General features: G+C 53.5%; 2 protein-coding genes and 1 long non-coding RNA gene across 9 annotated transcripts; 1 reads left to right on the top strand and 2 right to left on the bottom strand.

Annotated features, from left to right (window-relative positions):
* Nucleotides 1-140: 140 nt before the first annotated feature.
* On the bottom strand, nt 141-1,493 carry rpl34 (ribosomal protein L34). The gene is made up of 5 exons (XM_003966966.3): nt 1,405-1,493; nt 900-971; nt 727-826; nt 338-441; nt 141-262 (listed from the first exon to the last, which is right to left on the bottom strand). Exons 2-5 carry the CDS (start codon nt 962-964, stop codon nt 178-180), a joined length of 354 nt encoding a protein of 117 aa, XP_003967015.1. The 5' UTR covers nt 965-971; nt 1,405-1,493; the 3' UTR covers nt 141-177.
* On the top strand, nt 859-24,827 carry LOC101064410 (sodium/potassium/calcium exchanger 2). 7 transcript variants are annotated; one of them, XM_029840003.1, is made up of 13 exons: nt 862-880; nt 4,470-4,643; nt 5,348-6,375; nt 12,500-12,547; nt 13,083-13,191; nt 14,926-14,940; nt 17,002-17,052; nt 18,891-18,989; nt 19,345-19,427; nt 21,678-21,812; nt 21,894-21,983; nt 22,096-22,262; nt 22,393-24,827. In XM_029840003.1, the coding sequence occupies exons 3-13, from the start codon at nt 5,515-5,517 to the stop codon at nt 22,640-22,642; spliced, it is 1,908 nt and encodes a 635-aa protein (XP_029695863.1). In that variant the 5' UTR covers nt 862-880; nt 4,470-4,643; nt 5,348-5,514; the 3' UTR covers nt 22,643-24,827. The 7 variants fall into 7 exon arrangements, with proteins under 7 accessions (XP_029695864.1, XP_029695866.1, XP_011605087.2 ...); XM_029840004.1 differs by lacking the exon at nt 17,002-17,052 and having other exon boundaries at nt 859-880; nt 22,393-22,642; XM_029840002.1 differs by lacking the exons at nt 862-880; nt 4,470-4,643 and adding an exon at nt 4,842-5,093 and having other exon boundaries at nt 22,393-22,642.
* Nucleotides 24,828-25,263: 436 nt separating this feature from the next.
* On the bottom strand, nt 25,264-27,601 carry LOC115250660 (uncharacterized). Its single transcript, XR_003889228.1, has 3 exons — nt 27,144-27,601; nt 25,889-26,947; nt 25,264-25,807 (listed from the first exon to the last, which is right to left on the bottom strand). It is a non-coding gene; the product is annotated as an uncharacterized lncRNA (long non-coding RNA).
* Nucleotides 27,602-27,815: the final 214 nt, after the last annotated feature.

Raw genomic sequence — 27,815 nt, 5'->3', positions numbered from 1 at the left:
TCTCCTGTGTGTTATGGTCAATACTTTTTTACAGTTCTTATTTCAGGTCCGACCCAGATGTTCTGATTTTTCCTCAGAGGATCCAGGTGAGACATCGGACAAACGAGAGAACCTCAAATAGAAAATCAGGAGAAACCAACTGGATTTGTCTTTTTATTGTCATTACAAACACACGTTTCACTTCGATTTCTGGCTCTGTGCTTGTGCCTTCAGCACCTTGACGACAATCTTCTGCTCCTCGATCAGGAACGCACGCTTGATCCTGGAAGACAAGGAGCACCTGGTCAGGAGACGGTCTCCACAGCATCGTTCCGTCACCTGCGAGCGGCTGCCTCACCTGTCACGCACACACTTGGCGCACATGGAGCCTCCGTAAGCTCTGCTGACGTGCTTCTTGGTTTTGGAGAGCCTCATGAGGACCTGAGGTCGGACAGCTCGGATCTACAAGAGAGGACGGGGACCATGAGAGCCCAGCAGGTTCCTGACCTTCTCGACCAACCCTCCCCACAGCCCACACGACATTAATGTAGGAGTGAAAATATCCAGGTAGAGAGTCAAGTCAATCAAGGTATATTTGAGTTAGAGTCCCTGTTTAAGTATCAGCTGGTTTAAACCAAAACGGGTCACAATCCAGCATAACTAGAGGCCCAGAGGTGATGTGGGTGACCCGTCTGCTCAGAACCAGCTGGCTCTACCCTCCACATGTCTCCAGCGAGCTCTACTCACTCCACGGAGTCGTCCTGGGCAGATGCCACATGCCGACTTGGGGGCTTTGCCGACCTTCTTGGTGTACAGGTACACGATGCGGTTACCGGGCGTCCGGGACCTGAAGCAAAGGAGCCATTTCATACGATCTGCTCACACTGCGGACAGAATTCAGGTAAGAACTTCCCACTTACAGTCTGGTCTTGTTGGAGGCGGTGTTGTAGGACAACCTACGGCGGTAAGTCAGGCGCTGGACCATCTTCAACCTGCGGGCACAACGTTCGGTTTAGTGGCGCGATGCTAGCTGGGGCTAACGTTAGCTGTTGGGTACCGACGCCGGGGAGCTACCGACGCCGGGAAGCTACCGACGCCGGGAAGCTACCGACGCCTGCCAACACAAACAGCCAACGGGGCCGGACCGGCTTGGGGGAAAATGGAACATTTCAAAGCGGTTCGGTTGGCAGCAAAGCTCAACTGGGGACTACAACGGTGGCTCCACAGCACCCATTGGGACCGATAAACAGCGTCCATTTAATTATCTTAAACACCGCTAAGCACTGAAATTGGCTCATCGTTAGATCTCCTGTGATGTTTTAAGTGATACCTCAACATAAAGTTGTGTATCATAACTTCTAAAATTGAAGATTACAGCGGATTAGTTAAGGGTGATGTTTCGGAGAAAAACAGACGCCGCCATACCTGATATGGCCGTAACCGGAAGAGGAAGGAGCAAAGCGGAAACGCGGGTTAAAGAGCTCCCGTGGTTGAGCGCCCCCGTTATGCTGCCCCTACCGGTGCTCCGCGTCACTACAGCCACTATATTAATCAGCGTCGCTGCGTTTAGTTATATGATTGAGTACTTGGCAAAACCATCTCTACCATCCATATTTAGATTAAATGGATAAAGGACAGTGTTAAGTTATAAAATCATCACGTCTGGCCCACTGCCAGCATTTTAGCTTTTTTTTAATTTGTCAAGCCATGAACCCGACTAAAAATCAGGCTGCAGTTAGCTTTTGATTTGCATAATCTTAAAAACCACACAAATCCTGCTTTCTTTCCGAACAAGGTTCATATTAATTTTCAGTGAAAATTGTAAATAAAAATAAACATAAAAAATACACCGACTGTCCAGCAGAGAGCAACGTTGTGTTTCCAGCTGTGGCTAACATGTAACTTTTCAATCGGAATATTTTGTTGCTCCTCTTTTGGCTTCTGTTCTGATATCAAGCTGCTGATTTTACTGCCAAATTTTGGGCCATGCCTATCATTTCAACCGGCGAAAGACTGCACGTGCACAAAAGTGACAGCACAAGCTTCCTGTGGTCACTCCAGACAGGAAATACCAGTGGAGCGCTCGCATGTTTCAGACTGATGGGAATCCTCGGGAATATTGGTGGAACCTCATCAGCTGCTCGTGCCTGTGACACTAGCACCTGGATTAACCCTTTCATGGGCAGAATTCCAAAGGAGACCAATGATGAGACGGACAGACGTGCCCCTGACCCCCACCGAGGGCCCGCCCGGTCTAAGAGGAAGCATCCCCTAAAGTGCACTTTATTACATAACCTGTGCGCTTCTCCTTGGACCTTCTGTGTAATCTGCTGAGATTTAAACCTGCTGCTCCTGTTTAATAAATCCACAGCGATTAAAATAGGATTACAGCTCTGCTTTCACTTCCCTGATGGTGACGTCACAGCCAAAACATTTTCAGCATTTTCCCCATTTTTTCCACGCTTTCGTTGTTTTTTTTGTTCCATTCCTGCGTTGAATGGTGGTAAAGCAGACAGCCCCCCCCCCCAACCCTAACCCTAACCCCCAACGAACCCTGATCCCAGCAGGTCGGCCCATCTGTGGGCCCTCCGACTCCAGGATTAACCTAATAAAGCAGCACACGTCCTCTATCGCCGCCTTGTTTCTTTAATTTTGACTCCTTAATGACAGAGATTAAAAACACGTCAGTGATTGGTGGTTGTTGTTGTTGTTGTTTAGTTGAATCAGTCAATGTGTCTCTCTCAGAGATGTCCAGGTGCTAACATGCTAATGTAGCAGTTTCTGTCCATCCTGGTTGGTTTTTTAGTTTTGGGGGGCAGGTGGTCCGTCCAAGCCTCTTTGTACTGATGTGGTGGGGGAGGAGTGGTGGTGGTGGTGGTGGTGTGTGTGTGTGTGTGTGTGTGTGTGTGTGGGGGGGGGGGGGGGGCGCTAATATGAAGCTTTCAGCATCTAATCCGGAGAGAGTCTCTTATAAAAAGCTGATCCTCAGACTCTTGCTTTCCTCATTGCCACAGACGGAAGAGTTGTTGTTGTTAGCGTTCGCTAACATGTCTGAATAATGCTAATTGATTATTGCTTCAGCAGCTGCAGCGGAAAAACTTGCTGGGTTATCAGCACACACACACACACATGCACACGCACACATATACACACACACACACACACACCCAGTTGCTGACAAATCCATCCAACTATGTGGGACACAAAGGCTTGGATTTAGCGGCCGGGCCAGAGCGAGGGTGGGCCAGGTGGGCTACGGACGGGGTGGAAGTTTCTGTTGTCTCTGTCAGACGAATCACAACAACAGCCCCCCCCACATGACCTCCGACCAGTCATCAGTTTTATACTGGAAACGCTGCCAGACCAGGAAGGAGGCCACGCAGCGGCGAGGGGGAGGAGCTTTGCTGGAAAAGAGCTGACGTCTCGACTGGCTTCTGGTTTGATCGGCAAAAATATGGATTCATTATTGTCACTGATGTCACATGATTTCATCGGGCCGTGCAGAGAGGTCACGTGTCCGGCACTTTGACCTGCAAGCTAATGCTACTGTATGAGGTCATGGGCTTTATCTGACATGTGGACCCCCCCCCCCCTTCCCCCCCAGGGATGATGTCACATGTTGAACGACCAGGATGAAGGACGCTGACATGACGGGCAAAATCCTTTTAATGCGCGGAGAGCAGCCGAGCGCGTCCGACCTGACAGCTGTCGATTAGCGTAAACTTGCTCCGATGACACGTTGAAGTGATTTTATGCCCAGTTCTGATAACACAATGGGTTTAGCTCGATGCTAGCTCTGAACTGACGCGTCCCAAGTGGCAGCGAGGACAGTTTGGTTTCAGCAAAGTGCCTGATGGGATGTATTTCCTGGAGGAAGTCAGACAGGTGTGAAGGATGCAAATAAAAGCTTGGATTTGTAGTGATTAACACCCTTCAGCGTTCCCATATCTGAACGTGGAATCCAGGGCAAACAGTTCCCACACTGGGAAATAAACATAAACAATCCTTTCAGTCTAATTTTGCCTTTAAATCATTAACTGGTGCCCTTCCTCATCTACCTTCCTGGTGTATTTCACCTGCTGAATCTGAGCTTTGGTTGGTGGAACCATGAGGAACCATGAGGAACCATGAGGAACCCTGAGGAACCCTGAGGAACCATGAGGAACCATGAGGAACCCTGAGGAACCCTAAAACTGTGGCGAGACTCTCAGTCACCTTGAAATGACCTAAGGCGTCGCCCTCCACACGAATCCACCTGTTCCGTCATCATCCCAGGAAAACTGGGAGGAATCGCAGCCTTTGCTGTGTAACCACGGCAACTCCTCCCTCAAAGCGCAGCATCACCAGAGCCCCCCCCCCCCTCCCGAACCCGACAGGAGCAGCAGCAGCCGCTGTCTGCCGCCGCTTCACGTGCGCAGGGACAGTATTCTGCCCCAGCACTGGGGTATTTTCGAACAGGGGGGTCATTAATTTTCCTTAATTCTCCTCAGCCGACGCGGAGCGCTGACGGTGCCGCGCGGAGAGGTGTGCGCGGTCCAGAGCTCCTCCTCTGTCCTCGCGCACATTTTTCGTGCTCAATGAGAGCGCGAGGGCATGCGCGAGGCTCTCCTGATTCCAACCTGCTGCCTTGTCGCGCGGGCCTCGTCCTCTCGCCTCTGTCAAAGGTAAGACATGACGGCCGCGCCGCGCCGCTCGCCGCGCCGCGCCGCGCTGTGCCGCGCCTAGCGGAACTCGGTGCTGGGGTGATGATGGTGGTGATGACGGTGGTGGAGGAGGTGGAGGAGGTGGAGGAGGAGGTGGGGAGCTGTTGTGTCCGTGTGATGATGCTGATGATGAAGCTGAAAGGGCGTCACTGAAGGGCAGACGGAGGGGAAGAGTTGCCGCTCCGTCAGACGACGCGTCGCGGAAAAGTCAAACAGGACGAGACGCGTTTTCTTCCCCCACCTGAGCGGCGGCGGTTCTGCTGCCGGCGGCTTCCAGAACCAGAGCTCCTCCTCAGAGTTCTGGAGCTGGAAACAAGCGGAGTCATTTAACTTTTGTCGGCTGGTTTTAACCCACCTGAGCAGAATCTGGAGCCGGTTCGGTCAAATGCTGATTTATCCCGAACCTGACCGGTAATTCTGCCGCTTTAGGTGCTGGTTGTGGTGTTTTTAACGTGGTTCCGTCCGCTGGAGGCTTTTATGTGATGAGCTTTATGCTTTCATCCAACCTGTTTGCATCCTGCTATACTTGTGGGGACCGTTGTGTGTTTCACTTCTTGATTCCTGATTTCTGTGTTTTTAAATCGGATAAAATAATTCCGATCGCATCCTGGGTCTCGTGGCTCCACGATTAACCGCCTCCCTTCTCTCTTTCCGTTGTTCGGCAGAAGCTAATATGACGACGCCCGACCCGAGAACGCCCGCAGAATCTCTCCACCTGGTTTGAAAGCGAAGGCGCCGCCATGCACCGCCGGTAAACCCCCCCCCCCTCCCCACCCCCCCTCGCACCCTCTTCTGCAAAGCCTCCGAGAGCGAGGACACGACCAGCACCATCATGGCTTCTGACCGACCCGGCCTGGATCCGCCAAAGCCGCGGCCCCCGACGGGCCGCCGGTGTCTGAGGAGGCTGAGGCCGGTCCGGGTCCTGGGGCTGGTCCTCGGCCTGGCGGCCGTCGCCGCCGCTTCTTTCGGCGCCTTGTCCTGGAGCTCCGGGGGCCTCGGGGATCCGGAGCCCCGCTTGGCCCCCCGCAGGACTCTGCTCTTCACCCAGGCCCAGACGGACCCCAACGGGTCGGCCGACGCGCCCGTCGCCATGAGGTCCACGGCGCACAGCAACGAGAGCGCGGCGCAGTACCCGTCCGACCTGTTCACCATCCAGCAGAGGGTGAGGGGCGCCGCCGTCCTCCACGCCTTCGGCATGATCTACATGTTCATCGCCCTGGCCATCGTGTGCGACGAGTTCTTCGTGCCCGCGCTGACGGTCATCACGGAGAAGCTGTCCATCTCCGACGACGTGGCGGGCGCCACCTTCATGGCGGCCGGAGGCTCCGCCCCGGAGCTCTTCACCTCCATCATCGGCATCTTCATCTCCCACAGCAACGTGGGCATCGGCACCATCGTGGGCTCGGCCGTCTTCAACATCCTCTTCGTCATCGGGATGTGCGCCATCTTCTCCAAGGAGATCCTCAACCTGACCTGGTGGCCCCTGTTCCGGGACGTCTCCTTCTACATCCTGGACCTGATCCTGCTCATCGTCTTCTTCCTGGACAACGTCATCTCCGTGTGGGAGAGCCTGACGCTGCTCTCCGGCTACGCCGCCTACGTCATCTTCATGAAGTTCAACAGCAGCGTGGAGGCCTTCGTCAAAGACTGCGTCAACAAGAACCAGGTGGTGGAGGTGGAGGTGCAGCCCAAGGTGAGTCGGCTTCCTGTTTCCTGTTTCCTGTTTCCTTTAGCCCGACAACCGCCCCTCCAGGCTACGCTAGCACTCCTTTGAAGCTCCTTATTGAAGCCTCATGCTCTGGTCCTGTCCCGGTGTCTCGGCAGCTCTCCCACTCCGATATTCCGAAGACTTCCGCGGCACGTCTACGTTAGCGCAGCAGCTAACGCGCGGCCGTCGCCGCTCAATGACACTTGAGGGCAAAAGACGGCGCGGTGCGATTTGAGGCCGGGGCAGAGATTATCCGGACGGATTTAGATTTTCTTTTGTGACATGAAATGGGAATTAAATTTTGAGGAGGTCGGACTGTAAAGCTTTAATTAAATGCGGATTATTCCGAGGACGTAAAGGATATTTAAACTGCAGGTTAGGAGGGCGTGGCGGCTCCGGACGCTCCGGGACGCCACGTTAGCATCAATTATGCAGCGCGGCGCTAAAATTAAACATCTGCTCGGCTGCTTTTCCTGTTTTAGGGATTTACTGACAAGGAAGCAGAGAGAACTGAGGTGACCTTGAGCTGCAGTGGATTCTGGGTACTTTGGCCATCAGAGCTGTTCGTGCGTGCGTGTGTGTGTGTGTGTGTGTGTGTGTGTGTGTGTGTGTGTGTGTTGGAGGAAAAACAACTTTTGATGAGACAGACGAGTCGATCGGCCTCTATCCCCCCCTCTCTCGCCCTCCCTCTCTCTCTCTCTCCCCCTCTCTCCCTCCGTCTCTCCCTCTCTCCTCCCCTCCCTCCCTCCCTCTCTCTCTCTCTGCCCCTCTCCCCCTCTCCTCCCCTCCGTCCCTCTCTCTTCCTCCCCCACCTCTCTCCCTCCCCGCCCTCTCTCTCCTCCCCCCTCTCTCCCCCCCCTCCGTCCCTCTCTCTCCCTCCCCCCCTCTCCCCCTCCCCCCCTCTCTCTCTCCCCCTCCCCCCCTCTCTCTCCCTCCCCCCCCCCTCATTTTCACGCCGCCTCATCCCTGAATTAACCTCATTAATCCTGAACTCTGCGTCCGTGAGGTGAAATGTTGGGATAAAGGTGGAATTATTAATAGTATATAATCATCTAAACACCAGTTTCACATCAAGCTTTGACACTCTGGGGACATTATTATTTAAAGAAGAGCGTTATTTTGAGATTTAATTGGCAATTTAAGACGTGTGTGTGTGTGTGTGTGTGTGTGTGTGTGTGTGTGTGTGTGTGTGTGTAAAGTAGGCCAGACAGGAACAGAAAGTTGTGACAAAAGTCAGTTCTGTGTTTTTGTTTTGATAAATCGTAGATGGTACGGCCCAGGAGGAGGAGGGGCGTGGCCTGATGACTCTCAAAAATATCGGAAGTTTAGGCTAACGCGCTAACGAACCTGACCAGACATGAATGCTCATTGTCGTCATTTATTTTCACTGTTTCAGCAGCTTTACGCAGTCATCTTATTCTGGATTCTATTTTATTCTGGATTCTATCTTTATTCTAGATTCTATCTTTATTCTGGATTCTATCTTTATTCTAGATTCTATCTTTATTCTAGATTCTATCTTTATTCTGGATTCTATCTTTATTCTAGATTCTATCTTTATTCTAGATTCTATCTTTATTCTGGATTCTATCTTTATTCTAGATTCTATCTTTATTCTAGATTCTATCTTTATTCTAGATTCTATCTTTATTCTGGATTCTATCTTTATTCTAGATTCTATCTTTATTCTGGATTCTATCTTTATTCTAGATTCTATCTTTATTCTAGATTCTATCTTTATTCTAGATTCTATTTTATTCTGGATTCTATCTTTATTCTAGATTCTATCTTTATTCTAGATTCTATTTTATTCTGGATTCTATCTTATTCCATCTTATAGCCGTGCCGAATGCTTAGCTAGCTTCAGCGTCACACGATCCTGGTGAAAACCCAAGTGTGTCTCCATCCACAGTAAAACTCTTTTAGCATTTATGCTAATTAGCAGGTGTTTGATTGACGGGTTCAATCCTCCCTACGACAGTTCAGCCAACCAGAGAATTCGGGCGTTTCGGTTCCGACGAGCTCGGGTTCGACAGCAACATCGGCGCTGCTTCAGGACTCGACGTTGTTACATGGAATCGTGAGTTTGACGCGTTTGTTCTGCCTGCGGCGATACAAAAATAGCCGTCTTTGTTTCTCGGATCCTCTTGAAAGTGCCGCTGCCGGGCGGACAAGTTCGCTCATCCGTCCTCTGACACGCTCGTCTCTGGCGCTGGTGGCCGCAGGAGGAGGTGTGACATCATCAGCAGCAGCAGCCAATCAGAACGCTCCATCGTAGCATGGATGCTATTTCAGCTGCTGCTCTCTCGCAGTCAAACATAATCTGCGATAATCTCCAAATCCAGTTAACCCAACCGTGAAAACTCGACAAATCGGCACACCTCGACCCATCAGCACCTCCCCAGGTGTCACCATGGAAACCAGCATGGTTTTTGAAAATTTGGAGAAAAACTTTACGAATAAAGCGCCGCCTGGTGGTCAAACATCGTGTCAGAAATCCGCTACTTTTTTTCATTCTAATGGATCCTATCGTTATCTGACCCAAAACTACACGGCAGGCATTAGCATTAGCATGCTAAACCCCTGTAGATTGGCCAATATTATGTTTGTGAGGGGAACCAACGACGACAACAATGGCCTGGCTGGGCTGTGAGCCGCGGCGCTAGCTGCCTGTTCTCCATCAGCGTTGTGCGTCGATGTTGCTGCTGAAACGGAAGGTGCGACCTCTGATGTATTAGCTGGCTATAAATAGCGCCGTGGAGGCGAGACCTTCCATCAGGATCTGCTTCAAAGATCGGTTACGCGGCAGGTGGGCGTCCTGTGGAACAGGGCTGACTCTGTTTATCCTCCCTAAACCACCTTTACTACCCGTGACCTTTGACCTGCTCATGTAACCCAGGTGGCGTTGGGCCGTGGTCGTGAAGGCGGTTTGCCAGATTATCAACCGTAAATTTTCTGGCAAACGCGGACGTGAGCCGCTGAACTCGGTCATCCAGCTTCCTCCCTGTGAAGAGGACGGGTTCTGGGTCCAGGCTCTGGTTCGGGGTCCAGGCTCTGGTTCTGGGTCCAGGCTCTGGATCTGGGCCCTGGATGGAGGACCTAAAGATGGTTTCTGATCGTTGTGGTTCTGTCCTTCTGCACAGCAGCTTTGTAGAAGTGAAAAAATGGGGGGAAATCAAAGGAGAGGTGGAAGAACCGAGCGGACCAGAGTTTGGCTCCAAGATCCTGGCTGAGCTGAGTCCGGTACCGGTGCTGGAGGAGCCCACGTGGTCCAGCACCTTCTGTCCTTCAGAAACCTGCAAGGACAGCGCACGTCTGCAGGCACGGGAGAGCAGGAAGACTTGGTCTTTGTCTCTTTTCTCCCCAGAAAGATAGCGATGGATGTGGTTTGTGAGATGCTAAGGCTATCTGGCTAAGCTAAGCTAAGCTAAGCCTGAAACAACAGATCTGATGCTGGTTTTGAGGAAGAGCCTGAAGGTGAAGCCGCGACGCCAGAAACCCAAAGCTTTATCGATCACGTGCTATTTCTGAAAGCGAGCTTGGATTAGCTAATGTAGCGCACTGTAAAAGCATCATGTGAAGGGCAGCGAGATCGCTATCTCATGATTGCGGTGGAATTGTGGGGGGTGGGGGGGCTGGTGGGCTTCCTTCCTCCGGGGGGGGGGGAATCTGACCCTCCGGTCCTGCGTCAGCTCGTAGACGGAACCTCAGGAAGTTCAGGGGAATCAAACTCTTCTGCAGAAGTGATTACAATCAGCTAGCTGCTAATGAGCTAATTAGAACACTGAAGGCCTCTTCTCCCGCGTTCTCATCCAAGAATGTTCTCCTCATTGACGGATGAGTGATGCAGGCGGCCGCCCTTTAGCCCCGCCCACGCCCAGAGCCCACCAAGGTGACCCCCGAGAGGCCGCCGGACGACCTCAACGGTGAAGGTCAACGAGCAAAGAACCACAAAAGCGCTCCTGCGGTCGTCTGGTGACCCAGCAGTTCCTGATCTTCCATTTGTCTTTTTAGGAGGGGGGGCGGGGGAGGGGCCGGTTCTGGTGAGCAGTGCCTTGTGGGAAATCAGTGTGGTGGCAGATCCTGTAATTAGTTCTGCTTGTTAGAAGAATGAAGGGTTACTAATTAGCGAGTGGATCTCTCTTTGACTTGTTGTGCATCTTTTCCCTCCTCCTCTCCCACGATTATCATTATCGTCTCCGGGCAGAAACAGGAAGTGAGACGGACAGAATGTTCAGTCGGGCCGCTCGAGTTTTGCGCTAACGTGATGAATGCAAACGGACAAATCTCCGCGGGTGTTCCGTCACGCTGTGGCAGACCCACTGCCGACTGTACGCACATGTAGCCGCGCGAGCCCGCCGCTACGCTTTTTGAGTTTAGCTACTGAGCTCGTCAGGGCGCTAGAGGTGAGAGTTGGCGTCGCCGCTAACCCTGTCGGGAAAAGATAGACAAATGAGAGTCATGATACTCACATCCACAACGGCTAGCACGCGTAATCCGACACAACTGGGGATACGCCAGCGTAGCAGAGATGGAAATGTGTGCAGGTTTAGTGTAAATGCTAATATAAGCTAACGTTCTCTAATATTCAGCATGTTGGACTCACTGAGCCTGATTTGTTGGTACACTAAAGGTCTAAAAAGAAAGAGTCGCTTGCTAACAAGTTAGCATAGATGAGTGACATGTATCCCTGTGTGCAGCACTGAACAAATTTAGTTTCGTGACACATAGCGGATTAGCATCACAGCTGCAGCTAAGCCAACATCCAGACGGGGAAGTTTTCAGTCCGCCTCCTGTCATGAATGAGGAGATGCTAATTTAGCTGAGCTTCATCCACGTGCCTGAAAAGTGCAGGTCCGTTGTCACATCTCCGTTTGCATCTGCAGCAAGTTCTGAATTAAAGAAAAGTGTCTTAAAATAAAACGATCCCTCCGCCAATAATCCGTCGCTGATGCTCAGAACTCGGGTTGAAATTAAGCTGTGGGCAATTTGAACGCTGCTAACGGAAGTTTCTTTCTTACCCACGTCGCGCTCTCACACGCTGGAAGTGGTGGCGCTCGGCTGATCCGCTCCCAAAAACGATCCTGACTTGACGTTACGTAAGAGCTGGAAGCTGGTATCAGGGAGCGCACAAACTTCCTGAGAACATGCTAATCTCCCCGTAGCGATTATTAGTCATAATGGTTAACGCTGGCTTAATGAGCGACCGGCGGCCTAATCTCTATCTGGCGCCTTCACCTGTTCTCTCCCCATGTCCCCCCCCCCAAAAAAAAGAATAATTATGGGAAATGTGCCGGGAATATCCCGGAGATACGAAACGTAGGGGGAAAATGAGCTCTGTGGAAACCGTCCGGATTAGCTTCATATCAGCTGCTGCGTTCAGGGGCTCAGCTACAAAATCCGATTCTGCGGCTTCGCAGCCGCCTGGAGGCTGAAAATTGTCCTTTGATTTTATAAATGTGATAAAATGTTTCGATGCTAACAACAAGACGGAGCGTCCGAACGCTGTGTGGGCCGTGGAAAAGAGGCTAAAAATCTGGCGACGTGAACAAACGCTGCGTGTTGGAGGAGCTGTCGGCCTCGCAGACGCACGCTCGCGGCGTCGCTGAACGGCCTTTGTTTCAAAAATAGACGCCGTTCCAGGAGGGCGCACGCCGAAGCGGCCTGCTGAGCGCGATAGCGGAGAACTGGGCCATTGTTGAAAGGCACTTTGGCGTCAACGCTAGCGCCTTGAGACTGGCAGCAAGAAACAGTCTCGGCTTTGTTCGACTTGACTCATAGTCGGACGAATGTCGGGGTCGAGGAGCTTGTTGCCGTCCGGCCCGTTCCGCGCAGGTTAGCGTAGCGCTGAGCGCGGCCACGCGCCGCCGCTACATGTCTAGAACACGCATCAACGCAGCTCCACAACCAACTCATCGTGATGGAACCTCCTCTGAACTGGGATCGGAGCGACGTTCCTTGAGCCTCCCGGTGGAGGCGGGACAACGCGTCCTTGTCCGTCGTCACGTCCCCGTCTCTGTCCCGTCCCCGTGGTCGTCCATGGCGTGCTTCACATGTATGTCCTGTTTCTCTCTCTCTCCCCGTCCTACCTCATCTTCTCTCTGTGTTGGATGATAAGGCCGTTCCCGCCGTTCCGGAGGATGATGGAAAGTTGTCGGTAGGTCCTGTCCTCATTCACTCTCTTGCTTGTGTTTGTCTGCTGTGGGCGTGTAGATGTAGGAGCGTCTCCCCTGCCACCGCGGCGTGGGCGGGGCATCTACCTGTCCTGTCCCACCTGTCAGCCCCGCTCTGTTCTGTGTCGGTATTCCGCATGGCCCAGGCGACCCCGGGAGCTGCATGTGGATCTTTCAGTGCTTCTTCTGTGCAGGCGCCGCTGTCGTTCCAGGCCCGCGCACCCTCACCCGTGGGCACCTCCAGCTCCGGACGGCGTGCCGGCGGCTCTCACCTCGGGCCGGATCGGCCGCGGCGACGCATCATTTGGGGAGAACTTTAGCTTGACTGGTTTGCAGGTTTCATGCAAACTAGGATTCTTCCCAACAGGCCGGATTAGAAGCGCCTCCTGGCTGATGCTTCCTCACTTTATCTCTCATCAGCCGCCGTCGTGGCTCCCAGCTTTAGCATGTTTAGCTAATCAGAGGCATGTGTGTCCCACGTACCCAGAGCTTTGTCTGACGCCTTGTCCCCCCCCCCAGGCCCGGCCTCGGCTCCAGAGGGGCGGCAGCTCGGCCTCCCTGCACAACAGCCTGATGAGGAACAGCATTTTCCAGCTGATGATTCACACGTTGGACCCGTTAAGCGAAGGTAAGACGGCACGAGGCGCCTTCGACGGTGGACTGAAGTCATTTAAGCTCAAACGTTCTTGGCGCTGCCTGTAATTTCCAGGACGGTCTCGTCTTCAGCCCCTCCAGGAACGCCGAGTTCCTCTTAAAGGGACGAACGCGATCAGTCGGCGTGACTCGGGCGGTCACTTCGGTCCCACCGTCCTCCAGAAAAAGTTGCGTTTGTGGTCGTGAGAATGCAGATGTGTGACGTGAAACCTCCCATGAAACAACCGCCGACTCTCTGGAACAGTTTTTGCTTTGATCTCTCTTTGAGTGTCTTTGATCTCAGTCCCGAACTTTGACCTGTGCCGGGTTAACATTTCTCTACCCTCTTTGACGGTTAGCCCCTCGTCTCCTCCTCGTCGGCGTCCTCCTTCCTCTTCCTGTATCGTCTCGGAAACGTGACGCCCGAGTGAGTCAGCTCGGGAGAGAAGGACGCTAAAGTGCCCATTAGCATGCGCCGACTCATTGGAGGACGGCGGCCTCGGCGCATCGTCCCATCGTGGCGCATTAAAGTGTAAATGACGGACCTTCATCCTTCTGCTCCTCTTTTCATTTGCTTCTGACATTTTCTTCGGAACGTGGGCGAAAAGTAGCTGAACTCTTTAGCTTGTTTGGCTAAATTTGGCGTTTGTGCTGCAGAAATGAGGGTTTTGACCACAGATCAAACAATGAATGCATTAAGCCTTTAATCCAGGTTCATTTAGGACTCAGAACATCGTGAATGTGCGAAAAAATGATATCGCTTCATTACACGCCTCGTTGTTTAGCATGCTAATTAATTTCAGGGCCGTGCTGAGCGACGGTTCTATGCACATTTACTGATATCATTAATGTAAAGCAGCCTTTTGTCAGCAGGCACACGAGCGTGGACGGAGACAAAAACAGGTGCTCCATCAAAGAGCGGCGTCCCCGCGCGGCGCCGCTAGCCGTTAGCGGCTCAGCGGGGCCGAGAGCGAGCTGCAAGGACTCGCTCCATACATTTTTCATGGGCGTCTCTCAAAATAAACTGCACTTCCAAACCTGCCGGGAGGCCGAGCTTGTTATGCTGGAACCAGAACGGAGAACGGCCTCGGGAAGTCTGGCCGCGCTCTCCGGCGCTAACGAGAAGAACGAGGCGTGGGCGTTCAAAAGTGTGGCCTTGTTTCTTTAAAGACTAGTTTGACATTTTGGGAAATTTCATCATTTCGTGGCAAAGAGTGGCATCAAAAGATTAGCAGAGCACTTACGAGTGAGCTAGAATTCAAGCTACGGCTAGCTTAGCATGAAGACGGGAGGACGCGTTTAGCTCTGCACAGTCTTCACAACAGTTAGCTCATTAAAGATGCAGTGAATTATCATCCTAGCGGGGGCGCCTAGCTACCCTCTGCTTTAGCGCCAAGCTAACCGGACTGAAAAGAACGAATTTCTGCTGCTTTTCGTTAGCGTGTAGCTGCGTCTGATCCCATCAAATCACGATCTTTCAGAGAGACACACCGACCTAAGCTAATCCAAGCTACGCTAAGCTGGCATCTTAGCCGAGTCCGCCTCCCTCCAGCCTCAGGTGTGATGCTAAGCTACGTGTTCATATCTAACTCCAGTAGCAAGTTGTAAATCAAATGATGGATCTCCAGTTTCAGCTGTTCTCAGTTTCCAGCAGGTCGATTCCACATGGATTGATCTCTTCTTCTTCTTCTGTCTTCCTGTCTCTCTTCTTCTACCCCCCCCCCCTCAGAATTTGCTGACTCTGGTGAGTTACTCCTCTAATTTCTACCCCCCCCCTCTAGAGAACCCTGTTTGTTGTCATTCAGACGGCCCGGAGTCGACTCTTCCTCGGCGTCTCCATCTGTGCTGTGTGTCCGTTCCGTCTCATCCTCTCCTGTGGGTGCTTGTCCCCCCCCCCCTCTGCCCCCCCCCACCGCCAACCCTCGCTCTCCTCCCGTGACCTCCTGTAGTCTGAGCGTCCGACCTTTGACCCGTTTGCTGCTGTTTCGGGCCCCGGCAGCAGGAATTATCCGGCCGGACGCAGACGCACCACGTGTCCACCTGGTCTCAGCAGAACTCCGTGTTGTTCCCTATTGGTCCGATTCCCAGTGTTTGGAAACTGACCAGATGTTTCCAGGTGTTTCCAGGACCAGCGGGCCGCCATGACGGCGTTGCTCCGCCTCCATGATTTGGTCCGCTTGGTCCACCTTCTCTCTGCGGCGCCCCCACTGGTGAGACCAGTGAGTCCCGGCCCGGACAGGAAGAAGCAGAGCTGGATCGGGAATGTTGATGACCCCCCTGCTGTTATTGTCCGTGTGGTAACCGATTGATCCGGCGGGTCGATCCTCTCTCTGGCGACCTCCCGTCCTCCGGACATGGAAATATGTTTTCCACCGAAGCTAATATCATTTATCGGCTTTCCGCTCAAACATTCTGGGAAACGAAGCGAACGCTCGACGCTCCCGACGACACGGAGCGGCTCCCGGTCAACGCCGGGCGTGATGAACCCCGGAGCCTCGTCCCACCTGACCAGCCGGGGCGGCGGCTGCTTCCTGTTAGCAACAGCGGCTGGTGGAGCGGCGGCGACGCGCTCGCCGTCTGTTTGGTGCAAGAACGAATCGATGTTAAAAGCCTCTTTGCTCCGGCACAGACTGACTCCCCAACCCCCGACAGGCAGAGTGGACACACACACACACACGCACACACACACACACACGCACACACACACGCACACACACACACACACACGCACACACACACACACACGCACACACGCACACACACACACACACACGCACACACACACACACACGCACACACACACACACACACACGCACACACACACACACACACACACACTCTCCCAGGGGTTTCGAGGTCACACTACAAGGACAAAAAGGTCCCTGGTAAACAACCACGGGCTCTCTGGTGGTGGAGGGTAAACATCGATTGTCTCCCAGGGTGACTGGCCCCGATGCCCCCGGTGTTGCCCCCGGTGTTGCCCTCGGCTCGGTCCGGCGGCGCCGCAGGAGGACGGTGGGCGTTTCCGGCGTGCGCGGAGCGACAGGACGAGTTGGTGCGTCTGGAGATCAAAGCAACGGCGTGTTTGAGGGGAACCGACAAACCTCATGAAGGTTCCAGCTGATGACGCCGCCACAGCTCCTAAAACAGCACCTCTCTGCTGAAAGGTCAAAGGTCGAACGGCCAAACGACCTTTTTGAGCCAGAAGTTGATGCCCGACACGTTTTGAGCAGCGATGCTAACGAGGGTTTAGCCTGACGCGGACCAGAAGGAGGCAGGTTGACACAACTGACGGAGGTGAAATTGGACGTTGGCGTGCTGAAGGCGGCCCTGCGGGGGGTCACCCCGCCCAGGGGGCGCCGCCCAGCTGTCAGTTCCAGGTTAGCCGTAGCCGCGGCGTTTTGAATTCCTGCTAATTCATCCTGCAGGTGTGCTGACGGTCTGTTTGGGGTGGCAGGAAGTGCGAAGCTCAGGGAATCAGATTAATGGCGCGCGTTTGTCGGTGGAGACAAAACCGCCGACTCATCGTCCTGTGGGCGGAGCGAGGAGGACGAGGACGGGGACGAGGACGGGGACGGGGACGAGGACGGGGACTCACCTGTGTGTTGCATGTTGACCCTCTCTGACCTTCACCGCCCTCTTTGAATGCTTCTCTGCTCATGTTTTAGTTTGAGGGAACCATCCCCCGCCATCATGTTGTTGCTTGGCGACGGCGTCCCGTCGGCGTCCCGTCGGCCATGTTGTCCTGTTGCTCTTCTCTCTGTTGCCGTTGCCTCACCTTTGTCTTTTGCTGTGATGTTGTAGAGCTGGGGACTTATGGGAAACTAAAATATTATCACTCAATGACTGAGGAAGGTAAGCGCCTCCGTTTTCACTTCTGTCAGATCAGCGTCGCCATCACGCCTTTATTTGACCCTTTTGTTCTGTTTCTGGCCCAGCGGAGCTCCGCCCCCACGGCCTTCATGGGTTTACCTTTGATTTTGCTTGTCTTTGCTTTCATCTCTCAGCCACGACAGTGGATCACCGTGGACACGCAATGTTCTTTTCTTTCTCATCTTTGTTGGTCCCACTCACAACAGTGTGTTACTGTGTGTGTGTGTGTGTGAGTGTGTGTGTGTTTGTGAGTGTGTGTGTGTGTGTGTGTGTGTGTGTTTGTTTTGGTGCTTTCAAAGACGAGCGTTCGTGTGCAGGCGCTAACAAAACAGCCTTTTACCGTCTTTTGGACCTTCTGCTCCCTGAGAATCCACCGTCGTGCCTGCCGGGTCGGCGCTGGTGAATTATACAAACCGGAGTGACTCATCCTCCGGGTGGTTGCGTAAGCGGCAGCGCCGGCGGGGAGAACAGGCGGCGAGGGAAGGATGGTTATTCTTAAAGTCTCTGCAATCGCTTAATCACTGTGCAAAGTGGATAATTTCTCCGGAAATGCTTTAATTTCTGCTCTGCGCAGATTAAAAGACGCACATTTAAGCCTTAAAAACGGGACGTTTCCCTCCAACACACGTGAAATTAGCGTCAAACTGAAGTGAAACACGTCATTCGGCGAAACGCGTCGGTGGATCTGGCGCCGTTCTGGTGGACGGAACAAACGGTAGCGGCTCAGTTTAGCTGCTGGAAGATTTGTGTCTAATCCCAAACATCTTCCCTGCGTACGTTTTGGTTGAATCGCTGCACGTTGCAATCCGAACCCAAACGAGATGCTAACGCTGGCGCTAAAATCAAAGGATGGTCGTCTTTTTGGCTGAGGCAAGTTAGCATTTGCGCTAACTGCTCTTTGTCTTTCTCGTATCCTCCAGAATTCCCTGTTTTTCCACTGTCGTAATGACCATTTTCCACCTCGCCGCCTGCAATCCGACGCCCACATTTCCACAAACAAACGCTCGCCGGCGACTGAAAATGACCGCCTCTGTGGGTGATGTCAGCGTGCGGGTGGGGGGGGGGTGTGATGGCGTGAAAATGTACAGTAGGTGCGAGCGTCTCTGTGTGCTTGTGAAAGAAGAGAAGAAGAGGCGCCGCCAAAAGACCAAGGGAGAGAGAGATGAAAAAGAGGAGGGGAAGCGGACAGCAGGAAGGGCGCGCGGTGACATTGGCGATGGCGGCGCGCTCCGGTGGCGTTCGCGTCAACAAACGAGGCTCCCGATATGAGAAAGGAGAAAAATCATTGTCATCGATCCTGATGTAAAACCCGACACGCACAGGAAGTCAGTGAAATTAGAATACAGCGTCGATGGCTAACGCTAACGCTGCCGCGGAGCAAATGAGCCAAGGTCATCTGCCATTACAGTGGCGCGCAGGCCCGCGGGGACGGCGGTTCGTGGAAAAGCGCCGTTGCGTGAGTCGTTACGCGTAGAGTCAAAAGTGCGCGTGGTTTACGTAAGCAGCACGGCCGCGCCACGATTGATGAAGCGGTTACAGCTCGGCTGACGGCGCCACCAAATCAATTATTCACCAGTCTGGTTTACGGATGGATGTGTTTTTAGCATGGAAGTAAGCTAACGAAAGAATTTATCTTCCTCCGCTCTTCTGGACTGTTTCACGTGACACATCTGCATTCACGCACTGACCTGCACGCTCTCACGGGCGAGCCTCCACACCCCCCCTGCAGGTGACCCCTGACCCCAGCGGCGCTCCGACCAGGAGGAGCCAAACGTCCGCCTGCGTCCCTCCCTTTAACCTCTGCGGCGCCTCTTTTTCAGGAAAGTTTCGAGAGAAGGCGTCCATCCTTCACAAGATCGCTAAGAAGAAATGCCAGGTGGAGGACAGCGAGAAGGCTAACGGCGTGGCTAGCCGTTCAGGTACGAAGGGAAAACGCACGTATCGTGCTAGTTACCACGACCGCCCGCGCTGGAGCCGGTGGGTTTGATCCCTGATGTCAAACAGAAGCGGCGAGCTAAATGTGAGCGTCGTCCTCGAGCCACGTTTCCATCCACCAATTCATGCGTGCTTTTCACTTCAAAGAGCCGCAGGACGGCGGAATCAAAGAGCCACTAAGATGCGATCAATGGCGCCAGATTATGCTAACGGCGCCTCTTTAGCCAATTACCATCAAAACGCACGACTGTCGTCGCAGGTTCCAGTACTTTGTCGCCATGTGACGCATCCGGACGCCATCGACGGGGACCCTCCTTAACCCTGTTTCTCCCCCCACAGATAAGAACCTCCCAAACAGCTCAAGCGTGGAAGTTGAAGTCACACCTCCCATGAACGGAACGGCGGGACAGGAAGGAGAAACGGTAAGAAAGCGCTTCATGCTAGCGCCACCTTGAACACGTCTGTCAGGACTACCTGGCGCTCCTGGTCGGCGGCGGCGTTCCACCTGGAGTGTGATTGATGCAAAGGTCACGGCGGCTCTGGTTCGGGTCACCGCTGCTGGTTATTTCCCAGCGTGCGCTCAGGCGAGCCCCTCCATCTTCAGCCGGCGCTGCCAAAGACGGCGCCTCCCACTGAGCGCCGTAATCACACTCCTCGCTGACCTGCTGCTGCCCGCCGCTGGGCCCTGATGGACCCGTGCGCATCCTGAGCGTGTGCGACAGGAAGCGGCGACCTGCAAGGCTAACGGACGTTTTTGGAGGCAGGTGGTTAAAATCCTCGCTAGCATTGAACGCAGCTAGCTCGGCCACGGAGAAATCCTGCCTGACGCGTAGCACTTTTGTGCTAAAGCTAGCCGGATAATCCTGGGTTCAAACCTGCTCACTGACCCCTTTGATCTCTGCTGCTTGAACACATCAAAGCCCGCTAACCCGCAGGCTAAACCGAAAGGGGTCGTCCGATTCCGACCTTTTCCAGGTGGTGATTCACTGACCCTGAAAGTTTTTTTGGCGCCTGAACAAGACGAGCGGCTATTTTTAGCGCCCCTTCCCACAGTGCACCTGTGTGTCAGTGAGACTTGGCCGAGGCTCCTCCCTGTGATGTCAGAGCTCCTCCCACCCGTCACATTAATGCAGACGCCGCGGTCGCCGCGCGGTGGAGGAAGGAGATTGTTCTTGTCGCATTTAAATCCAACACGTCCTGCCGACAGATCCGACAGCGGCGCCCGGAATGGCAGGAATGAAAAGCTTTGTGTTGCATCAAAGGGATCCTGTGTGATGTACACGATCCATCTGCTTCTAATTCCGTACTCGCCTCCATCCGCCTCGCGAAGAGATTCAGGATTTTCCATTTGCAGAGCGCGCTGAATATTTAAACGCTTTCAGGGCTGTTTAGACGAGGAGCCGGGAAGAAAATCGGGGGCAACAGGAATTCCTGAGTCATCCTGACAATGATGGGATGGAGGGAAGCGGCCGACGTGCGCGGCTGTTCTCACTCACGTTCACGCCCGTCAGCGTCCCGAAACGTCTCCGCCGGATCGATCCGGCGTGAATAATAACGCTGATGCCGCCATGTTGCTAATCATTAGCAGACATTTAGCAGTTTAGCCGCACGTAGTGGCATCAAACCACAAAAGGCCCCCGTGAAGTCAACAAAAACATGGTAAATGTCGCGCCTCCCCGCAGGCCAGGAAAGGACCCTCGGGGGGGTGGCATTTGGGAACCCTTTCAGAGAACGGGGCATCGGCTCCGTGGGGTACTTTTCAAATACATGAAGCATAAATAGCTGCGCGGCGGCGTTGCCTATCACAGGAGGGTCAGATCCAGGGCCGACCTTCCTAAAGTTCCTGGCCTTCTCTGCAGAGGACACCGGGCCCCCTGGTGGAGGAGGAAAACACCAGCATCCCTGCGGTAGCTCCGATCGTCAAGGTTACCGAGCGGCAGCCGTAGCCGTCACGCGGGATGAGCGGCGCGCGATTCTGTCCGCTTCAGGACGCCCGTCAGACTCTGAAGGTCCCGTCGCCTGAGGTGCTGCTGACAGCCCGCATTCTTCAGCTCTCCTGACATTCCAGAAGCAGATCCCAGTCGGGACCGCAAGAGTCTCCGGGGAAGCTCCTGGTTCCCAGAGGAAGGAGGCCGACTCTCCTCCTCAGACTGGGCTGAACCCCCCCAGAGTGCTGCAGGTCCCCAGGCCGCCTCCGGGGACAGTTGCCATGGAGATGTTCCCACTGAGAGGACTCATCTCACGACGGTCCAGTTCTAATGAATTCTTCCCTCCATCCCTCCAGGAACAGGAACCTTCCTCTTTTTATTGGCTCCCAGTGGGAATTGCTCGCCATCCCAGACCGCTCCCAAGGACGCCACCCCCAGGATGAGGCACGCTCCCCCTCCCAGATCACAAAATTCCCCCCCAAAGCAGCGATGAGAGATGATGAGGGTTGAGGAAGCGTGCGCTCCCTCTCTTCTTCTTCGGGAGCCCGAGGGAGGAGTGGAAAACGGGATTAGAGCTGTTTTTATTTCAATACGGGATTTCGGAGCGCGTGCGACCTTTCAGGGTCTTTGATGTTATTAGCTGCTGCTTTGATGTGCTGCTCCTGGCACGGCTCGTTCTCCCGGCCCAGTGGCGGCTGGAGCTTCCCTCTCTTTTCTTCTCATTGTCTCCGTTTGGCGTCGCAGGCCGAGGACGAGGAGGAGGAGGACCAGCCCCTGAGCCTGTCCTGGCCCGAGTCCACTCGCAAGCGCCTCACCTACCTGCTCATCATCCCCATCGTCCTCCCGCTGTGGCTGACGCTGCCGGACGTCCGGAAACCAGTAAGAGCCGACCCACCCGGACACCCCGGGAGGTGCGGAGACCGGGTCCGGGAGCTTAAACGTTCCTCTCTCTGATTTCAGTCATCAAAGAAGTTCTTTCCCATCACGTTCCTGGGCGCCATCTGCTGGATCGCCTTCTTCTCCTACCTGATGGTGTGGTGGGCTCACCAGGTAGGCAGCAGAACCGACCCTCCGGTCGCCGGGAGAAAATCACGCGCCTCGGATGAGGTTTTATTTCGCGGCTAAGCTCCGTTTCCTCCTTCCTGGTTTTGTTTTCCTGCAGGTCGGAGAGACCATCGGGATTACGGAGGAGATTATGGGCCTGACTATGTTAGCAGCTGGAACCTCCATCCCTGACCTCATTACCAGCGTGATCGTGGCACGCAAGGGGTTGGGCGACATGGCCGTGTCCAGCTCCGTGGGCTCCAACATCTTTGACATCACCGTCGGGTACGCCGCCAGAGCCGAGTGCACGCCACGCCGGGACGGGCGGGGTCCCGGTGTGGTGTAAACGGTCGCTATGGTAACGCTGTGGGTGGAAAGGTCGGGATGATTGTTGGGGCGTCTTCTGTGTGTGCAGGCTGCCGTTCCCGTGGCTGATTTGGTCCCTGCTGAACGGCCTGGAGTCGGTCCAGGTCAGCTCCAACGGGCTCTTCTGCGCCATCGTGCTGCTCTTCCTCATGCTCCTCTTCGTCATCATCTCCATCGCCGCCTGCAAGTGGCGCATGAGCAAGCTGCTGGGCTTCATCATGTTCATGCTGTACTTTGTCTTCTTGGTGGTCAGCGTCATGCTGGAGGACAAAGTCATCGCCTGTCCCGTCTCCGTTTAAGGAGCCACGCCCCTCCGCGGCCCCTCCCCCGTTCTCAGCACCCCCGAGGACACCGCCATCCTTCCTGTCTGCCATCGCTCTCGCCTTCCCCTCGCGGTCTCTCACCCCAGGAACAGGAGTTGTCAGGACACTTTCAGGACGCAGGTGGGGCCAGGAGGGGGCTGCCAACCTTCGCGGGCGCCGTCTCGGTCTGGCGACGCGCCGGAGTTTTGGATTTATGGGTGAAGCAGAAGCATCGGACCGTGTTCTGAGGTGCTGCCGCCTGGAGCGGGTTTGTGGATGGTTGCTCCAGCGCTGTTTCCTTCCGATCAACAGGCAAACACAAACTCCTGCGTCCTTCTCAGTTGCAAATGCATCCAAGTCAAACGCGCCCCCCCCCACACACACACACACACGTCGGTATGATTCTTTACATTCACCCTCGCTAACGTAGGTAGCCTTCGCTGTACCGTAGCGATCACCACCGCCTGACCTTTCACCCTCAGAGAAAAGATTCCAGAAGGTCACATGACAGTGAAAAAGTATGCTAGCCTTCAATATTGCTGAGTAAAAAAACAAAATGGGCACTTTAGGCTCATTAAAGCTTCCATAACGAAGTCAATGTTGAAAAAAATACCTTTGAAAAAAGTCGTAAACGGTGTTTAAGCCACACGGTTGATTTAGATTAGTCGATGTGTAGTGCTTTCTGTAGAACTGAGATTAGCTTGCGGCTAGCCCGACTCCTGGATTAGCCGTTCCCAGGAGTCAGCTGCATGTGGAACAAAATATTCGGAGGAGAATATCACCGATTTTAGAAGTTGTACCGATTCCAAATTGTTTCATAATGACTCCGTCTCTATGTAAAAAAAACACGTACGGTCGACGATATCTATCGAACTTGTGCAATTCCTTTTTTTAATCAAAGGTGCTTTTGTGTGCATGTGTGAAATCTGAAGTCACCCCACGAGGACCCCTCCCTCATATTTAGCCGCCACTAGAGGCCATGCTAGCAGTATTCGGGACACATACCCACAGCTGTGTTTTTATACAGGAAATAATAACCGCCATCCCTCTTTAAGCTACATAGAATGTGGAAATCACAGATTTTACAGCAATATAACGTGTGTGTTGTCGTTGAATCCCACCTCCACACACACACACGCACACACACACACACACACCCCTGTCCCCCACCTGTCCTGTCTGAAATCCTGCGAGGAGGCACTTGTCCTCCTCCGCTTTACCTCGACACGGCGCCTGTACAGCAGAGTGAGCTGTGACATATAGACCCTCCGGCTGGAGCGCTACGGAGCGCTGCGGAGCGCTACGGAGCGCTGCATGCTAACGGCTGGTTCCCCATCCGCCACAGCCGAGCTTTCGTTCACTCTTATGCACCATTTCAGAGCCGCCGCGCTGGGTTTACTTTGTAAATAGAAACATCTGTTTTTGCGAGAACCATTATTTACTCCACATTAGCGCTCGTTAGCATCGACATTAACTCTATAAATGTGTCACAAGTTTTTAGGCCTTTGAAGAAGGACGGAGCACAGACGCGTTTCCACTGCAGGAGTTCCTGGCAAATACTGGGGCAGGACCTTTACGGGAACTGTTCCCCCCACTAGGTCCTCTGGGTGGTCGTGTCTACACTGCGGGGTCGGACCCCTCGGCGACATCACAAGTGACGTCACCCGGGCGATCCGCCAAACGCGACAAAAAAACCCCATCGAGGACGGAGGTAAAGATGGAGGAAGCTGAGATGGTGCCACATTCCAGGAGAAGAGGATTTCCTCAGCTCAGGTTTTGTCCACCTGACTCAGGCCCTGTAAAGGTTCCTGGGGGGGCAGTTCCTGGGGGGGGGGGTTCCTGCGGTGCAAACGCACCTCCTGTTTTAGCCACACCGATGTTACGATGGCTCGCACTGTAATGCCCCTCCCACCTTCTCTGGTGATGTCATCAACGATAAAAGTGTCGCTTCTCTTTAAAGTTTTGGTTTAACAGTGTCACTTCATATTTTTGGGCAATTTGGTTTTGGGCTAAGTCGGGTGTGAAGATTAGCTTCCTCTTTTTTACGAGCACGTCTCTGAAAGACAACAAAATCCCTTTTTTAGCGATTGTAGGAATCTTTATTAGGTTTGAGTATTCCAATCACGTAGTCGGAAACCAAAACAAAGCTAATTTCCCAAAAATATCTTTGCCGCTGCTGAAACTCTGCCACTGTCAACACGTGCTCATTCTTCCCATTTCTTGATTTTCTTTCTCTTTTTTCTGCGTGAAAACAGGAAGGACGAGTAAGGCGAAGGATCCGGGGTAGCGGGGATTAGCATGCAGGCTTGGCGTTGGTTGTGGGTTAGCAGGGTTGGCAACGGTTACCACCAACGAACATTTTTGCACTGTAAATGTTAAATTTTATTGGTGTTTCTGTAAGATTGACCAGAGGTGTACATATATACAGATACAAACTAACCATATAATCTATATGTGTAAAATGTCTCTTTATGTAAAAACACAAAGTATATAATAAAACTAATAAAGAGAATTCAAATATGCAACCAGGTGTTGGCTAACTGACTCTTCAGAGCTCTGTCGGTGGTTCGTCCACAGACTTCCTGTCGGGCTTTTTTATGAGAGTTTTAGTGTCTGTGGCTGCTGCGAGTCGTCAGTCGTCCTTTTTATTCGCGGATAGACTCATTTTAGAATGAAACTTTGGACAAAACCTTTAAAAAGTCTTTAGAAATAGAGTCAACAAGAGATGGTGAAATGAGAGAACCGCGGTGTCCTCCGGTCCAATATTCCCGCCATGGCGCCTTCTGCCCGCAGCGCGTGAGGCTATGGCGCCCTCTAGTGGTCAGCGCCGATCTTCCCCGTGACAGACCGGTCGAGCTCCTGGCGTGGAGATGCGGTGGTTGAGGACTCGCTGAAGCCAGCTCCAGCTCTGCAACCTCCCTCCTGAGAGGACGGAGCTCGCTGGACTGGAATTCTGATGGAGGACCGAGGTGATAAAGGCTCCTTCCTCGTGACATCGTGTCTCCGGCTCACCTGCGTCCTCTACACGTCCCTGGGTCGAGACACGTCTCCGCTCAGCTTCGACGGGACTTGATCAAACCTGCAGGAACGACCTCTTCTGTTTTCAGAAGATGTGGGAAAGATGAATCAGATTCCCGATAACTCGGATAAAGCTGTTTTTATCTGGAAACAAAAAGTTGTCACCATCAGACAAACCTCTGATTTTAATTCTTGCCAATTCTTTTGTTTCTTCTGAAAACAAACCTCTGTTGTTATCTGGGAAACATGGAGCCAGTCCAGGAAGGGCCCACTGACCCCGATTCTGGTTGATACAGGATTAGCTAACAAATCTCGAAAGGCTAACGTGAGGAAAAGTCACTTTTCTGGAAGTCCCGTTGTTGGATACCAAAGAACAGGAAGTCGAACTCATCCCACCGTTCATTTATCCACAAGGAACACTCAGAACCAGGTTCCTCCAAAGGTTCTCGCTGATATCTTTGATATTTCTTCCAAAATGATCCGACACAAAAACAACTGAGAGTTTTTGTTGCTGAACTGTAGCTGGCACTGAAGTAAAAACACATTCAGGTTCTGTATGTTAGCAGTTCACATAGCTATGCTAGGTTAAGCTAAGCTAATTAGTTGTGTTGGCAGAATCAGGAGTGAACAGTTGGATCTTTTAAATGTGAGTCAGCATCAGTGTTTGAGGGGACTTTACATCCAACCAGCTCTGCCAGCAGTTGATGAGGTCCATATGCTGGGGGGGGGGGGGGGGGGGTCCAGCACCGAAAAACTGCCCCGTTCTGCTGTTTTGTGGGAGCAGTTTTTCATGACTCTTCAGAACCGACGTCCTCGGCTGACCTGAGAGAAGCCGTGACTCAGAGGAACGTCACCGCCGGTCCCACCTTCAAGGGCTCGTCGTGTGATTCAGAATCCACCGTTTATGTTGTGCGATGCACAAACGGTCGTCTGTTAGCGCTGATGATGCTAACTGCTCCGGCCTCTGGGGGCTGGTGGATGCAGACGAAGCAGATGAAAGTATAAAGAAATAATCTGGAAGCTGCCATCATTTCCTGAAGCTCAGCTCTTTGTCATTAGCATTTAGCGGCGGCGTTGATCAGCATGTTGAAAAGCAGGGCCAGCAGGTCGAAGGGATATTTGAGAATCCGTGACACCATGATGAGAGTAAACACGTGCACGTGTACGTGTACGCAATGGAAACTGTGTCAGGGGTGGAAACGGCGTTCGCTCTGTGGGAGTTGGCGGGCGCGGTCGACGCGTTCAGGCGTGAGTCACCGCTGTCGACGTCAAACGGGCCCTTTTCTAACGACACCAACAGAAAGAAAAGTTAGATTAGAGATGAGAGTCCGGATTGAATGGCACCAATCACAGGCAGGCCACTGCTAGCGCCCCCTGGGGGGCGCCAGGCCGTCCTCTCGTTGACTGGAGGCGTGTCGGAGAGGCCACTTTAGCCCGTTCATTCGTTCATCACGGACATGCTAGACAAGAGCGTATTCACCTGGAGGGGTCACCCCAGAGGCACAGCCCTGTTCCGGTCCTGGAAGGGCCCCTTAGTGGTGCTGGACCAGAGTTCGGGGCTTCGCCACAGGCCACCTGATGGGCGCTCTGCAGGGACCCTCCGTTGGACATCAGAGGTTCCTACCGAGCACGTGGGAACAGACTCAGCTGAAGGTTCTGCTGAGTCTCAGCTGAAGGTTCTGCTGAGTCCGGCTCCTTTTCTGTGGGCTCCAGCAGGATGTCCTGCCTGGCCCTGGGACCCTGGACCAGGAGCTCGGATGGATCTTAGACTCAGTCTTTGAAGAATGTCTGCCATCAGACCACGTGTCCTGCTGGAGACACTTTTCTCGTCTAGACCGGCTTTGACTCATCCAGCGTGATTCACCGATGGACCAGATCCCAGCTGAGTGGACGGATCTCCTGGTGAACTTCATCCACCACCAGCGCGCCTCGCGACTTCTGCGCCCTTCACCAGGATTTTGCTCCATTTCCGGAGGCGCGTTTGATCCGGAAGCGTCATCCGTGACGTCAGTCGGGAACTCCCCCCCGGGTGAAAGTCAGGCCGGGACGCACCGAGCAGACCCGCATCTCCGGCAGGAGGGTGCGAGGTGCGACCGCGTGACGTCCGCAAACGCTCCACGTGCGTCAAGACGCGCGGCGCAGAAGTGGCGGA

Source organism: Takifugu rubripes, chromosome 8, assembly GCF_901000725.2.
Source record: "Takifugu rubripes chromosome 8, fTakRub1.2, whole genome shotgun sequence".
Taxonomy (NCBI): Eukaryota; Metazoa; Chordata; class Actinopteri; order Tetraodontiformes; family Tetraodontidae; genus Takifugu; species Takifugu rubripes.
This window is presented reverse-complemented; position numbering and strand designations above follow the sequence as displayed.